The sequence below is a fragment of the Globicephala melas genome, chromosome 2 (genome assembly GCF_963455315.2).
Source record: "Globicephala melas chromosome 2, mGloMel1.2, whole genome shotgun sequence".
NCBI lineage: Eukaryota > Metazoa > Chordata > Mammalia > Artiodactyla > Delphinidae > Globicephala > Globicephala melas.
This window is the reverse complement of record NC_083315.2, coordinates 176,980,107-176,996,060: the sequence shown is the minus strand read 5'-3', so window position 1 is coordinate 176,996,060 and position 15,954 is coordinate 176,980,107. Positions and strand designations below refer to the sequence as shown.

Here is a 15,954-nt window from a genome sequence, read left to right as displayed (position 1 = left end):
CTCCAGGCGAGCTTTGCTGGGGGTCGAGGGAGCAGGGCCACAAAGGGCAGGGACACTTCTGGGACATGCTGACTGCCTGATGCCACGGTCGTCAGGCCCATCCCTGGGCTGCCAGCCTGCGTGCCTGTGGCCGGCTCCCCGGGGCGCTGGCTCTCTGGGTGCCCACCTTTGGCCGGCGGTCAGTGTTGGCGTGTGTGGGGTGTGTGGGCCATACCGTTAGCGGCCAAGGCTGGAGGAGACCACACAGCCCTCGCTTCCCTGAGCCCATGGTCCTTGTCAAAGAGCGCAGCGGAATCGGCTCTTAGCTCTTTGTGGGCGAAGCAGAGGTCCCTGGCCCAGCGTAGGGCGGCCTTCGCCAGAGGAGAGAGGGTCTCGGGTGCCGAGGACACTGGGTGGAACTGGAGTCTGTGCTGGGACCTGTCTGCTCGCTGTGCCAACACAGCACATGGAGGTGGGTGTGGGCTGGGCCTGGAGCAGAGACGTAGGAAGCTGTGGGCGCTCTGGCTCACAAGGGCAACGCGCTACCGCGTGCGGGATGGCCCACGATGGCTCGCTGGTGTGTGGGCAGCATGTCTGCTTCCTCTCTTGCTGCCGTCTTTTGGCCCACAGCTTCTGAGATGGCCTTGCTTCATTAAGAGGTGTGGACGCAGACTGTGGCCCGGGTCAGCTGACATCCTGGCCGTGCGAGGGCCCGCGCCCCTCCCTCCCTGAATCTGCCTGTGCTGTCCGTGGCCTCACCGAGGCTGGCGGGGGGGCCTTAGGGAAGGCTGGGTGGGCGTGACCCACCCCCTGGCTGTGGGAGCAGGAGGCAGAGCCTGGGGAGCTCACCCACGGGGAGGGGGCATTTGAGGTTGAGTGTGTGGAACTTGCTGGCCATATTGTTTAATGGTGTTCAGCACCAGGCTGGCCGGCCTGCACAGAGCCCTTTCCAGACACACTGAGCTCAGGGCCCTTGAGAAGGGCCCTTGCCCCCTGGGCCTGATGCCACTCCAGCCTGGAGGAGAGCGTCTCACTGCACGTGAAATAATAGGAAATTTGCATCCAGTGTCCATACATAAAATTTTACTGGAACCCATGCAAAAAGTGAACTTAAAAGTGTAAAAGGAAAAGGGTAGATCTTCACTTTCCATCTTAAATTGCTGAGGCGGTCGTGTGACCCTTTTATTTTTAACAAAGTTGTCAGTTAACGGACAGTTGGGAACCCGCGGTAACGTTTCATGTTGTGTCCTAGGGAGGCGTCAGATCCATCATCTGGGGAACCAGCTGCAGCTGAACCAACACTGCCTGGACACAGCCTTCAACTTCTTCAAGATGGCCGTGAGCAAGCACCTGACCCGTGGCCGGAAGATGGCCCACGTGATCGCGGCCTGCCTCTACCTGGTGTGCCGGACGGAAGGCACCCCGCGTATCCTTTGGTTTGGGGACCTCTTGGAGGACCCCATCTTGGCTCTTGGTCAGCCTCCCTCTGCTGTCGGGCTCCGTGTCCCAGTAGCTTAGTGTTTGTGTTTAATTGGAGCACCTTGTTGGATTAACCGTCTGGACGGATAGGAGACTTTCACAGATTGAGGAGCTGGGCAGCTGGGTGCCCGTCCCCCCTCGGCCCCTGGGGAGGACTCTTCAGCATCTTCCTGCGGTTGGCCAGTTGTAGCCAGGCCGGTGTCCCGAGGGGCTGCTGACCTCATCCCCTCCTCGCCAGCCCCGCCTTCTCCGAGAGCACGGTGCTCTGCTCTCCCCTTGTGCCTGGACGGTGGGGCGCCCTCGGCTGCCCTGCAGGCGTTTGCGTGTGTCGGGAATTCTGTCCATCGCGCCTTCCTGAAGAGGGCCTTCTGGGGCTTTCTGGCCCCTCCACTTGGCCTCTGCTCTCGCTGCCTCCTCGTGTCTCTTTTCCCCTCGCCTCTCCTTGCAGGACCCACGCTCCTGTGTCCTCGTACTTATGTGACAGCACGTGCCCCGTGGCTTCTGAGAACGGGCGCCTCTGAGCATCTGACCCCCTGTGGTCTTCCTTCTGCCCAAGCTTTGGGGGTAGTCTGGCAGGATTCTGGGCTGGAAGTTGGTCTCCCCAGCACTTGGACAGTGGTGCCCCTAGTCTCCCTGCGTCCCGCGCGCCTGTGGGACAGGTGGATGCCCTGGTTCGGCGTCCTCTGTGTGGGACGCTGCGTTGCTCTCCGGGCTGTAGCACCTCCTGTTTGTCTTCAGGCTCAGAGGTCCACGTGCGGTGCCCCCAGCGGCCCTTCCCCCGCGGCCTCCCGTCTCCGGCTTCTGGAGTCACTGTGGCTTCTGCCTTTGTGTCTTCTTTGTTCACTCTGCTGCCCTGCTGACCTGTCTTCTGGTCTCCTTTCCTGTTTCCCACTTACTTACCTTCTGCTTTGAGAGAGTTTATCTTCCAGCCAGGCCTGCGTTTCTGCTTTCACGGTTTCAGCTGGAGTAGCTCCGTGTTATCCGCACCCTTCCTTGTGAGGCGGTCCTGCGAGGCTCTCGTGGGAGCCACGGCGTCTGGTCTCTCGTGGGAGCGGTGGCCTCTTCGAGCTCTGTCCTCCCCTGCTGTTCCTTCCGTGTGCCGCGCAGGCTTTCCCCGATGGCGGGTGGCCTGGCCGTCGCCCCCGTTTGCATGGAGTGCTGGAAGGGTCCTCGAGACAGTGTGCGTGGGTGGGCGACCCTCAATATCAGAATCTTTCACTAAAATGTCTTTCAGTTTTTGAAAGGTACCGTTTCAGCATAAAAGCGTTTGTTGCTTGACGGGATGAAGCTGCGCGCTCTGGCGGTCCCACGAGGTGGCGCAGTGGAGCTCCGTCCGTGGTCACCACCTTGCCCCGCGGCGAGGCCTGCCCCGGCCTGGCTCGGGCGGGGTGGGGAGCCGGGGGGGGGGGGAGGGGGGCTGCAGGGAGGTGCGGGCGCTCGGGTCAGGGCCCCGCTCTGCCTCCTGAGCGTGGCCCGAGCCGGAGCCGGAGCCGTGGGGGCCGCAGGGGCGGTCGGGGAGCGGACACAGGTGTACGGGCGGGCGGGGCTCTGGAGGCGGCTGCTCCATTCCCCGCCTCGCGCTCCTCCCGCCCCCCTGGGGCGAAGGGGCGGGCACCTCGTCCAGGGGTCCAGACGTGGCCCCGCCCCCGGGTGGAGGAGAGTGAGCGGGGCCCAGCAGCCCCGGCTCGCCCACACCCGAGGGGTGGGTGCCTCCCACACGGTGGAGCGGCGTGCCGCCTGCAGAGAAACGTGACCCTGGATGCGGCGCGGCGCCCCGTGGAGGAGCCGCACTGGAGGCCGCACGTTGTGTGATTCCCTGAATACCAAACGTCCAGATGAGGCAGATCCAGACAGAGCAGATCCGTGGGTGCCGGGGACTGGGGGTGGTGACGGGGGTGGGGTGGGGGTAGGGGCGGTTCTTTTTGAGGGATAAAAATGTCTTTAAGTTAGATTATGGTGATGTTTGCATAGCTCTGTAAATAGACTAAGAGCCATTGAAGTGTACACCTTGAACAGGTGCATTTGTGGCCCTGACTTTGACCTTGTGAAGCTGTTGAAGATGAGACAGCAGTGTGCGGGGAGTCCAGCACTCTGGCCGCTGGGCCTGCCGGTGGTCCCCTCAGGATGGCCGTTTGGGGGCGGCGGGGGGGGGCACAAGTGTGACACGGTCTTCTCTGTCCTCTTCTGGTTGACGACACTCCCCTGCCCCCATCCCCCAGCGGGGTCCCCAGACTTGTCCGACGCCCACCAGTGCCACCTCCTTTCCTTCCACGTAAATTCCAAGCCCCTAGAGCGCATCTGAAGGCTTCATTCACTCTCTTCTCCTTGCCCCAGGTTGCCCTCCTGTTTCTGCTGCCTGGGGCTGCAACGGCCCTGCAGACAGCGCCTCCCCTCCCCGCCTCCGACCCACAGAGGGTAAAGCCTTCGCCGGGGCAGGCTGAGGAGAGACCTGCTCTCTAGACCGTCTGTCCCTGGGTGGGTATTTGGCAGAAACTTGCAGGCTGTGAGTAGACACCCCTGTTGCTGCCAGGCCGGTGACCCAGCCAGTGCATCTTCCCGAGCTGTGTGTCCAGATGGTTACTGCAGCTTTTTAAAAATGTATTTATTTATGTATTTTAAAATATTTATTTATTTATCTGTTTTGGCTGTACCAGGTCTTAGTTGCAGCACGTGGGGTCTTCAGTGTGGCATGTGGGATCTTTAGTAGCATCATGCAAACTCTTAGTGGTGGCATGCATGCGGGATCTAGTTCCCAGAGCAGGGCTCGAACCCAAGCTCCTTGCATTGGGAGCGCAGAGTCTTAACTACTGGACCACCAGGGAATCCCCCCCTTTTTTTTTAACATAGGCCATCTTCAAAGTCCCTATTGAATTTGTTACAATATTGCTTCTGTTTTATGTTTTGATTTTTTTGGCCTTGAGGCATGTAGGATCTTAGCTCCCTGACCAGGGATTGAACCTGCACTCCCTGCATTTGAAGGCAAAGTCTTAACCACTGGACCGCCAGGGAAGTTATTTATTTATTTATTTATTTATTTATTTGGTTGCACTGGGTCTTAGTTGAGGCAGGCGGGCTCCTTAGTTGTGGCTCGTGGGCTCCTTAGTTGTGGCTTGCCAGCTCCTTAGTTGCAGCACGTGGGCTCCTTAGTTGTGGCATGTGAACGTTTAGTTGCGGCATGCATGTGGAATCTAGTTCCAGGACCAGGGATCGAATCCGGACCCCCTGTATTGGGAGCGTGGAGTCTTATCCACTGTGCCCCTAGGGAAATCTCACCACAACTTCTCGTGAAACACATCCATGGGAGGTGTGTTTTTGCCCACAGCTATTTTTTAAGTCTTTGGTATTTATTGGGTTCCAGCCGAACTGCCAGCAGGCCTGTGTATGAGCAAGTGAGCCCTAGCAGTGGTCTAGGCCAGGAGGCTGCTGTCATCTGTCACCCTTTCTGTGTAGAGCATGCCCACGGCCACAGCCGTGTCCTGCCCACCGTGACCTTCAGATCTTCTCTCCCAGGCTTCAGACACCCAGGGTCTTGTTAACAGCGGGTTCTGGTCTGCAGATCTGGGGCGGGGGGGCTTCCAGAATGAGCTTCTGTCCCTCTTCTCAGGTTCACCTGGGGATCTTCTTTCTTGGAGGGCAGTGAAGCTGGGGACTCCCTTCTCCCCAGCCTACCATCACCTGCTTCCCTCCGCCCCTCCCCCTCTGCTTGCCTCCCCAGGGACAACCTAAGAATTGAAGAAAAAAATTTTTTTTAATTAATTAATTAATTTATTTATTTATGGCTGTGTTGGGTCTTCGTTGCTGTGCACGGGCTTTCTCTAGTTGAGGCGAGCGGGGGCTACTCTTTGTTGCGGTGCACAGGCCTCTCATCGCAGTGGCTTCTCCCGTTGTGGAGCACGGGCTCTAGGTGTGCAGGCCTCAGTAGTTGTGGCCCATGGGCTTAGCCGCTCTGCAGCATGTGGGATCTTGCCGGACCAGGGCTCGAACCCGTGTCCCCTGCATTGGCAGGCGGATTCTCAACCACTGCGCCACCAGGGAAGCCCTAAATAGACTTTATTTTTAAGAGCAGTTTTAGGTTCACAGTGAAATTGAGAGGAGGGTACAGAGATTTCCCATACCCCCCAGTCCCCACACATGCACAGCATCGCCCAGGATGGACATCCCCTAGAGCGGTGCATCGTTACCAATGGTGAACCCACAGTGACACCTCAATGGTGAACCCACAGTGACACCTCATCATCACCCAGCGCCCACGGTTTGTTTACCTTGGGGCTCACTCTTGGTGTTGTACGTTACGTGGGTCTGGGCGAATGTATGATACGATGTTATGTATCTGTGGTATCATGCAGAGAGTATGTGGTCAAAAGAAGGCCTCAGGGGGGCTGATTAGCATTTGTCGGCAGGCACGCAGCATCACTGGGCATGAGGAAGTTGCAAATTCAAACCCATGACAGGCAGAGATGGAGAGGACCGCCCAGTGTTGGCCAGCCTTGGGCCTCTGGAGCTCTGTGACCTGCTGGCCAGTGTGTCCTGCCTGCCAGCATCCAGTAATGCTGAGCATGGGCACACCCTGGGGTCCAGCAGGCATGTCCTGGGCCGAGGCCAGGGCTGGGCATCTGCGTGGAAGGTAGCCTCCCCGTCCTGGCTGCCCTCCACCTCTCAGCAGTATCTTTTGATGAACAGAGCTCTTAATTCTAATGAAGTACAATTTATCCATCTTCTCCTTTGTGATTAATGTTTTTGTGTCCCGTTTAAGAAATCTTTGCCCCAAATGCTGGAAATATTCTCCTGTGTTCCCTCCTGGAAGCTTTTGGTTTTACATTTCCCGTTGGATTGAGGACTTCTAAGGGGTTGGTCTTTGTGTCTGTTGTGAGGAGATGGTCAGAGTTTGCTGCTTTCCACTGGGTGTCCAGGTGACAAGGTGCCACCTGTTGACAGCCATTCCTCCCAGCGCACAGTGGTGGCACCACTGTTTTGATCTTAGGTGGGGGCCTGTTGCTGCTGTCCCTGACCCCTTCTGTTGGTCTGTTTGTGCCAATACCAGACTGTTTTCAGTATGGCGGGTTTATAACCTGTCTCAGGATCTGTGGCATGAGACCTTGAATCCCAGCTGTTCTTCTGCCTCAGGGGTGTCTGGGCTGTTCGTGGCCGTCTGTTTTTCTGTATAAATTTTTAAATCAGATTGTCTATTTCTGTAAAAAAAACTTCTGGGATTCTGATTGGGGTTTGTGGATCAATTTGGGGAAAATTGACATTCATTTTAACAATACTGAATCTTCCAATCGATCAATATCCCTTCTTTCTTTTTTTAAATTTATTTATTTTATATTTTTGGCTGCGTTGGGTCTTCTTTGCTGCGTGCGGGCTTCTCTCTAGCTGCGGCGAGCAGGGGCCAGTCTTCCCTGCAGTGTGCGGGCCTCTCATTGCGGCGGTTTCTCCTGTTGCGGAGCATGGGCTCTAGGCGTGCTGGCTCAGCAGTTGTGGCTTGTGGCTCCAGAGCACAGACTCAGCAGTTGTGGCGCACGGGCTTAGTTGCTCCGTGGCACGTGGGATCTTCCCAGACCAGGGCTCGAACCCGCGTCCCCTGCATTGGCAGGCGGATTCCCAACCACTGCGCCACCAGGGAAGCCCTCCCTTATTTCTTGAGGTGTTCTCTGCTGTCTCTCATCTTTGATGAGGAGGTCTTGCACTTTGTTCGTTAGATTGATTCCTAAGTATTTGTGTTTCGAGCGCGGGTAATGGTGTCTTGTGTTTCCAGTGTATAGAAGCGCAGCTGAGGTGTGCTGACTTTAGATCTAAAAATACAAAACGCAGTGAGCAGTCTCACTAATTGAGCTTTGGGATCTCTTGCTTTGTTTTCTTTTTCTTTTTTAAAAAATTTTATTTATTTATTTATTTTTGACTGCGTTGGGTCTTCGTTGCTGCGTGTGAACTTTCTCTAGTTGCGGCGAGCGGGGGCTGCTCTTTGTTGCGGTGTGTGGACTTCTCATTGCGGTGGCTTTTCTTGTTGCAGAGCATGGGCTCTAGGCGCACGGGCTTCAGTCGTTGGGGAATGCGGGCTCAGTAGTTGTGGCGCACGGGCTTAGTTGCTCCGTGGCATGGGGGATCTTCCCAGACCAGGGCTCGAACCCGTGTCCCCTACATTGGCAGGCAGATTCTTAACCACTGCACCACCAGGGAAGCCCTCTTGTTTGTTTTCTTAATGTATACAGTTGTGTCTGCTGCCAGTTTTAGTTGCTCCCTTCTGATCTGTATGCCTGTCGTGTGTTTCTCTTGGCTGTCTGCATGCCTGTGGTGCCCTGTGGGGTGTGAAGGGGTGAAGCAGGGCGCAGGAGCGGGGGTGTCCTCGGCTCTGTCCTGGCTCCCAAGAGCGTTTCCAGCGCCTTAGACGTGTGCTCTAAGATGCCTTTATCAGGTAACAGGTTGAAGGTGTTTCCTTTTCCCTAATTGCCAGGAGCTTTTATAGTGAAGGGTGTTGAGTCATCTGTGTCTGTATCGGTATGATCGTCATGTGGGGTTTTTCCCCTTAATCTGCGCCGAGGTGAATTACACTGACCGATTTTTTGGGGGGTATCATACCACGCGGCTTTCGGGAGCTTAGTTCCCTGACCAGGGATCTAACCTGGGCCCCCGGCAGCGGGAGCTTGGAGTCCTAACCGTTGGACCACCACACTGACTGATTTTTAAGGTTAAAGCACCCTTGCATACCCAGATGTGGTCATGCCAAGTTACCCTCTCCAGGCATTGCTGGTATTTTGGGTGGAGCTGTGCAGGTGGCCTGTGTTCTTGCGGTGTCCTCGTCAACTGGGTGTGTCGCAGCCGTGCTTGCCCCGACGCTGGGAGGTGCCCCCTCGTGCCCTGCACCCTGGGCAGTCCAGTGGCGACCAGTACTGTTTCCTCTTGAAATGTTTGGGAAAACTCACAGTGAAGCCATCGGGGCCTTTAGCTTTCTTTGTGGTAAGATCGTACTTGTGGCTTCAGTTTCTGTAGTAGATGTGGAACTAGCCAGCCTTTCTGCTTCTCATTCCAGTTTTGCTAGGTTGTATTTTGCAAAGGCTTTGTCTGTGTCACTTCAGAGACCAGATGTATCAGAGTAAAGTTATCCTTAACATTCCCGGTTTCCCTTTCGTGTCTGCGGCACTTGTAGTGACGACCCCTCTGTCATGTCTTATGTTTGTAATTTTGCCTTTTTTTTCTTTGCTCCATGTTGCTAGGGGGTTGCCAGTTTTATTAGTCTTTTCCTTGGTAATGGCTTTGTTGAGATGAAGTTCACCCGTTATGTTGTGCAAGTCACTGGTTTTCAGTTACATGCACACAAGTGTGCAGCCATCCCCACGGTCAACGCTAGAGCATTGTCATCGCCTCAGGACGCATGTCTCTCGTGCCACCAGTCCTAAACAAGCAGCAGTCTGCTTTCTGCCACTCTGTGTTTGCCGTTCTGGACATTTCATGTACATGGGATCGTGTAAGCTATCATTGGAGCTCTGTGTTCAACTGTGAGGCACGGCTGGACTGCTTCCCGAAGTAGCTGGGCCATCTTGCATTCCTGCCAGCAGTGTAGGAGGGCTCCAGTTCCTCTGCAGCCTCACCAGCGCTCTTACCAGCCTTCTTAAAGAGCCAGGCTTCCGCTGTGTTGTTTATCTGTATTGTACGTTTATTTTATATTTCATTGATTTACTTTTATTATTTCGTTCCTTCTAGATTCTTTCAGTTTAATTTACTATTTTCAGCTTTCTTAGGTTCTTGATTTTCATTTTTTCTGTTTCTCCTAACATAAGCATTTGAGACTATAAATTTCTCTCTAGGCAGGTTTTAGTTACATCACACAGTTTTGATGTGTCACATTTTTACTATGATCAGTTCAAAATATTTTCTAATTTCCATTTTTATTTCTTTTAGATATTAAGTCATTTACAAGTGTACCACTTGTTTTGAAAACTGTTGGGAGTTTTCTATTATCTCTGTGTTATCAGTTTCTAGTATAATCCCATTGTGGTCAGAGGACAAACACTGAATGATTTCCCTTTTTTCCCAGTGTGCTGAGATTTGATTTACAGCTCAGTGCATGGTCTATTTTGGTGGCCGCGTCATGTGCACTTCAAAGGAATGGGTATCTGCACCTGTTGGGTGGAGCGGTCTATAAATGTCCATTAGGTCAAGTTGGTTAGTCCCGTTCAAATCATCCTTACCAATTTTTCGGTCCCCTGGTTCTAAAGAAGAGTGTTAAAACTCCCACTGCAGATGTGGACTTATCTACTTTTCCTTTTATCTTGTTGGTTTCCCATTATATTCTTTTTTTTTTAATAAATTTATTTTATTATATTTATTTTTTGTTCTTTTTGGCTGCGTTGGGTCTTCATTGCTGTGCGTGGGCTTTTCTCTAGTTGTGGCGAGTGGGGGCTACTCTTCCTGCGGTGCACGGGCTTCTCATTGCGGTGACTTCTCTTGTTGCGGAGCACGGGCTCTAGGCGCATGAGCTTCAGTAGTTGTGGCTTGCGGGTTCTAGAGTGCAGGCCCAGTAGTTGTGGCTTACGGGCTTAGTTGCTCCGCGGCTTGTGGGATCTTCCCGGACCAGGGCTCGAACCCGTGTCTCTTGCATTGGCAGGCGGATTCTTAACCACTGTGCCACCAGGGAAGCCCTCCCATTATATTCTGATGCTGTGTTAAGAGGATACAGATTCAGGATCCTGTATCTTCCTGGTGGAAATGACGCTTAACGTTATAAAATGTCCCTCTTTATCACCAAACGCTTTTCCCCTTAAATTCTGCTGTGTTGGGTGTTAGTATAACTATACCCGCTTTCTTTTGCTGAGTATGTGCGTGGTCTGTCTTTTCCCATATTTTAAAATTCAATCCTTCATGATATATTTCATGTATCTCATAAGCAGCATATAACTGCTACTGAACCAAACTCGGGTCTGCTCACCCACGTGCAGTAAAGCCAACCTGCTGACACTGGCTGTGGTGAAGGAAAGTGCAGGGTTTATTGCAGGCGCCAAGCAAGGAGTCCAGGCAGCTGGTGCTCAGCAGAGCCTAACTCCCCAGAGGCTTTCAGGGAAAGGTTTTTAAAGACAGAGTGGGGGAGGGGGTTGTGGGGGGCGTGATCAGCTCATGGACGCTTTTCTGATTGGTTGTTGGAGAGCTAGTCGGGAGTCAACATCCTCAGCCTTCTGGTTCCGACTGGTCTGGGGTCTCGGTGCTTGGGGGCAGCATGCAGTTAACTTCTTCCACCTGGTGGGGGTTTCAGTATCTGTAAAACAGTGTCGAGGACGGTGGCTCAGAACAGTATCTCTCACCCTTGAGGAGGAGCTAAAGGTCCTTGACTTTGTTTAATGGCTAAACTATTATTATTTTGTCTTGCTTGACTGTTTTCCTTTCTTTCTGCAATTTTCTTCACTGCTCTGGTTAAATTTATTCTTTGACTAAAGTTTTTCTACAGACGAAAGGCAGGTGGGCGGCTTGTCTGAGGTGGAGGATTCCTGTTCTGGGAAGGCCCCACAGGGTCCTGCTCGGTTACATAATTGTGTGTATTTGTCTAATTTTTTTTATCGTCTTAAAATTTTTTTTTTTTTTTTTTTTTTGGTGATATGCGGGCCTCTCACTGTTGTGGCCTCTCCTGTTGCGGAGCACAGGCTCCGGATGCGCAGGCTCAGCGGCCATGGCTCACGGGCCCAGCCACTCCACGGCATGTGGGATCTTCCCAGACCGGGACACGAACCCGTGTCCCCTGCATCGGCAGGCGGACTCTCAACCACTGCACCACCAGGGAAGCCCAAGTCTTAAAGTATTTTTTATTGGAGAATTTCATCCATTTAAGTTCAGTGTGCTTATTGATATATTTGAATTTAATTCTAATATCTTACTATTTTTCTATTTGTTCTCTGTTTTTCCTTTCTTACAACCTCTTAGTCAAGTATTTCGTTATTCTGTTTTCCTTCAAATACTTTGTTATTTATTTACTTATTACTGCTTTGGTGGTTACCCTAGAGACTGTGTCCTGTGCCCTTGACCTTAAGTTAGAAGCTGGCCTTTGCTGGCAGGACATGCTCTTCCGGGCCCTGCTAGGGGCGCTGTGGGCACTGCTTCCCCAGCCGTTAGTGTGTTCACTCACACCTACCTGCTCTGACCCTTTCCATTCCTGTGTTTCTGTGGTTTCATCTGGGATCATTGTCCTCTGTCTGAAAAACAGTATGCCTCCTAGGAGAAGACTCCTTCAGCTTTTGTTTATGTGAAAACATCTTTGTTTTGTCCTCATTTTGAAAGGTATTTTCAGTGAGTGTGGACTTCTGGGGCAGCAGGTGTTCTCCTGGAGCTTTACTGCTGTCTTCCCGCTTCTGCCTTCTGCCTTCTGTGGTGCTGTGGAGTGGGCGTTACATCGTCTTGTCACTATTTGAAAGTTACCATCTCTTATCACTACCTGCTTCTAAGAAATAGCTTTGTTTTTCTTTCAGGGGTTTGACTCTGATGTACTTAGATGTGGTTTCCTTCGTATTTGTCCAGCTTGTTATTTGTAGAACTTCTGGTATTTGTGACTTAATGTCTTGTCTGTTTCGGGGAAATCTTGGGAGATGTCTTTTCAGACATTTCTCTGCCGTTCTTTCTCTGCCCCTTTCTAGGGTCCCAGTTGCACACACGTTAGACCCTTTCCTTATGTCTCAGGTTGTGTTGTGTATTTTCCATTCCGTTTTTTAAATTTGTCCTGTCTCTGTTTCACTCTGAATATTGTCCAGTGACCTGTCTTGAGTTCTTTCATCCTTTCCTCTGCAGTGTCCAACTGGCTGTTAACCCATCTGTTAACTTCCCAACTTCAATGACTGTTTTACATTAGATTCTTTAGATTAGATTCCAGTTCTTTGGTAAAATTCTCCGTCTCTGCAGTTATATGAAAGCCTTTAGTAACTCCAACAGTGGGGTCATTGGTGGTTCTGTTTTTTTTTTTTTTGCGGTACGCGGGCCTCTCACTGTTGTGGCCTCTCCCGTTGCGGAGCACAGGCTCCGGACGCGCAGGCTCAGCGGCCATGGCTCACGGGCCCAGCCGCTCCGCGGCATGTGGGATCTTCCTGGACCGGGGCACGAACCCGTGTCCCCTGCATCGGCAGGCGGACTCTCAACCACTGCGCCACCAGGGAAGCCCGGTGGTTCTGTTTTTATTGCCTGAGTTTTCTTTTGGTTTTGGTTATTTGGTCCTGTCTCTTGTCATGCTTGGTAAATTTTTATCGAAGTGCTGGATATAGTGTTTGAAAACCTGTGGCAACTGTGGGTAATTTTGCCCCCGCAGGGGACTTCGTTTCCTCTGGCAGGCAGAGAGTTGTGGGGAGCTAGCCTGGGTCCAGTGGAGGCTGGCCTGTCTGGGTCCTCACTGCACATCTTGGGGTGTGCTCGGCTCAGGACCTGGGCAGGACCTGGCAGTGCCATCACAGGGGTCCCTGCCCACTTTCTCTTCTCCAGGCTGACTGCCGCTGGCCGTGGCGTTAAGCCTCTGCGCCCTTGTGCCTGTGCGGAGCAGGACCTGACCAGGGCCTGGAGGGAGCCTGAGTGCGTGGTGTTTGGCCCACTTCTCGACAGTTGGGCGCCTCGAGGCTGGCTGTCTTGGAGGTCCCCGAGCCCTCCTTTTTATCTTCCCCCGGGTGGGGCTCTGTGAGCTCCAGGCTGTGGCCTTGGCCTCTGCCTGGTGCCATGGGGGCAGCCAGTGCCCTGAGGGGGAGCAGGGGCAGCTGGCAGGGCCCCTGGCGCAACGGGAAGCCCTTCCTTTTCCTCGGTGGCTCCTGGCTGCCGCCCACCACACCCCCACGACCCCCCCGCCCCGCTGCCCCGCAGCCCGCGTCCAGGCGCCGCCCTGCCTTGTCACACAGCCCTGTAACTCCCCTGGATGCCTGCTTGCACTCCCGGCCCCTTTGTGGACTGCCTCCAGGACTTGGGGGATCTCTTAGAGACTTACGCCAGGACTCCATGTCGCTGTGCAGGCACTGCCCGGAATAGCCGGTGCGGGTGTCCTGGCGCCTTTGTCCTTGGTAGGGCGTGGCTGCGAGCTCTGCTCTGAGCGGGGCTGTGGGCCGGCTGCCTGGGGAAGGGCTCGCCAGGGCAGGGGGCCCCGCGGGGCTAGAGGGTGGGTGGCTGCTGGGCAGGTCGTCCTCAGGGACGTCGAGGTTCGGCTCGTCAGTGCTGATGGTACCGTCGTTCTGGGACTCACCGGCTCGTGTCCGGTGCGGCCCCGGGAGGGTGCTGTGGGCTCACGTGGCTGGCCCCTGGCCTCGCTGTCCTTCCTCAGGTGTGGCGTCCACGCACACACATGACATTTCGAACCTTCTGGATGGGCGGGGCAGTTTTTCACCCGGAGAGACACTGTATCAGAGGCAGCGTAGAGGAATATCACGCTCTTTTGACCTTTAGTTCTGCCTTATTTAGATCTCTGTAAACTTTTCCTTTGACCAAAAATGAGTCTCAGTTTAAATCAGGTCCCGTCTGTGATTGTTTTCCCAGCAGTGCTGTGTGGGCCCGCCAGAGGGTCTCCCGTCCTCTCGGGGCGGAGCTACTCCCAGGCCCCAGGGACAGTGGTCGCCCAGCATGGGCTGCCGTGCGTTTTCTAAACCCACTGGACGCACTCTGGCCTTTGGACCCTCAGGAACGTCCAGGATCTTCTGAAGGTGTTCTATCCGCCACCCGTCTTTGTGCCGATGCACCTCTTCTAGGACAGGCACTCAAGTGGGTGTTCGTTGAGCAGAAGTGCCGCCCGCTAGAATACGGCTAGGCCCCAGGAGGACGGGAGGGAGACAGAGAGGCCAACAGAACGACACTCATGCTGAGCCAGGGCTTCACGCAGGCCTCATCTGTGGGCTTACTTACCGTCCCAGCAGGTTTGGGGGTCTGGGGTCTCTGCACCGAGGTTGGATGCAGCTGCCTAGCAAAAGGGAACGGCTCCTGGGAAGGACACTGGCCCAGGGGCCGGCCAGACAGGAGACTTTTCCAAGCCATAGAACCCCAAACGCCCATCAGTTGGACCCACTGAGGCCCAGGCCCCGGGGGCGCTGGTGGGCTCTGGCCCAGGATGGGGCATGGGTGGGGGGGCTCTCGTTCAGGAAGCACGTAATTCAGATCACCCCACTCCGAGAGGAACCAGGGCTGTCTAGACGCTCCTGTGGGCACGGGCCAGGTGCCCTGCCACTGTCATTTCACTGTAAGTTGGTTAGAAGTTGAATCCCAATCTCCCTTATAAAATACACACATCCCCCCCATCATTTTATTATGAAAAATATCAAACACGTGGCAAAGTTGAAAGGAGTGATTATGCAGTGGGCGCCCCCCACCCCAGCGTCTCCATCCACACCTTGCTAGTCTATGCTCGGCCCCCTCTCACCCGCCAGCCATCCCTCAGCCTGTCCTTTTTTGGTGTTTTTCAAAGTAGGGTGCAGACATCTATTCAGTGCCCCCAGGCCCTTCAGCAGGCAGCTTATTAACTGACTAGATACCAGTATTTGTTTATGGTTCTTATTTCCTTTTAAGGTAAAATTGGCATAAAATGAAATGCACAAGTCTTCATCGTGCCATTTGATGAATTCTGAGGAGCGCATGTGTCTGTGCGACCAGGTCTTCTGTCAGGATGCAGGGCGGCGCCAACACCCCACCCCAGAGGCACCCGCTCTCCTGGTGACGCCCGTGGGTTAGTTTTGCTTGTTCTGGAACGCCCTGTCCGGGATGCGGCTGTGTGCTCTTCCTGCAGGTCTGTCGCCTGGCAGGCCTCTGCCGTCTTGTCTCCATGGGGCGAGTGTGTGACAGGTCATCGGTGTCTCTGTCGACGGACCCCCGGGCTGTTCCCGGTCTTTTGCTCTTGTGCACGGAGCTGCTGTGAACATTCTTTTTTCCTCTCCACGTGGTCGGAGGCCCTCGAGCAGGGCCGGTGTTCCACTGGGCGCCCTGCCGGCGGGCGTGGCAGCTGCGGTCATCTGTTGCTGTTGTAGGGGTGCTTTAGTTTGCTTTTCTGTGATAGCTGCTGGGGGGGGGGCTCTTTGCTTCTCTTATGAAACATCTGTTCAAAACTTTTGCCCGTTTTTTGCATTTATTTTATTAGTATGAAGAGCAGTTTTAGATTCATGAAGAAATTGTGCAGAGTTCCGTATTCTCCACCCAGCACAGAGTTTCCCTGTGATCAGCTCATGTCAGTGTGCTGTGTGTTATAATTGATGGACCCGTGTTGGTACAGTATTGTTAACTGAAGTCCATAGCTGATGTGAGGGCTCACTCTCGGTGGTCCATGCTCCATGCGTTTGACGAGTGAAAGGCCACGTGTCCACCATCGTGGTATCATACCAGCAGCTTCGCTGCCCTGAAAATCCCGTGCCCCGCCTGTTCATCCTCCCACCTGACCCTTGGCCACCCTGACCCTTTCACTGTCTCCACAATATTGCTTTTTCCAGAATGTCATAGAGTTGGAATCTTAGGGCGTATAGTCTCTTGGCTATGTTAATTTGTTCTGTTGTCACTGATTCCTGCTTATATATTTAC

At 53.8% G+C, this 15,954-nt stretch overlaps 1 protein-coding gene across 6 annotated transcripts in view; it reads left to right on the top strand.

The window, feature by feature from the left end:
- Nucleotides 1-15,954, top strand: part of BRF1 (BRF1 general transcription factor IIIB subunit) — a 70,841-nt gene that overhangs the window by 25,191 nt on the left and 29,696 nt on the right. For 5 of the 6 annotated variants that reach the window (XM_030883162.3, XM_030883161.3, XM_070045021.1 and 2 more), the window contains exon 3: nucleotides 1,232-1,405. In XM_030883162.3, the coding sequence (XP_030739022.1) occupies nucleotides 1,232-1,405 (174 nt within the window). The remainder of the gene's footprint in view (nucleotides 1-1,231; nucleotides 1,406-15,954) is intronic. The other variant, XM_070045022.1, reaches the window with a different exon arrangement.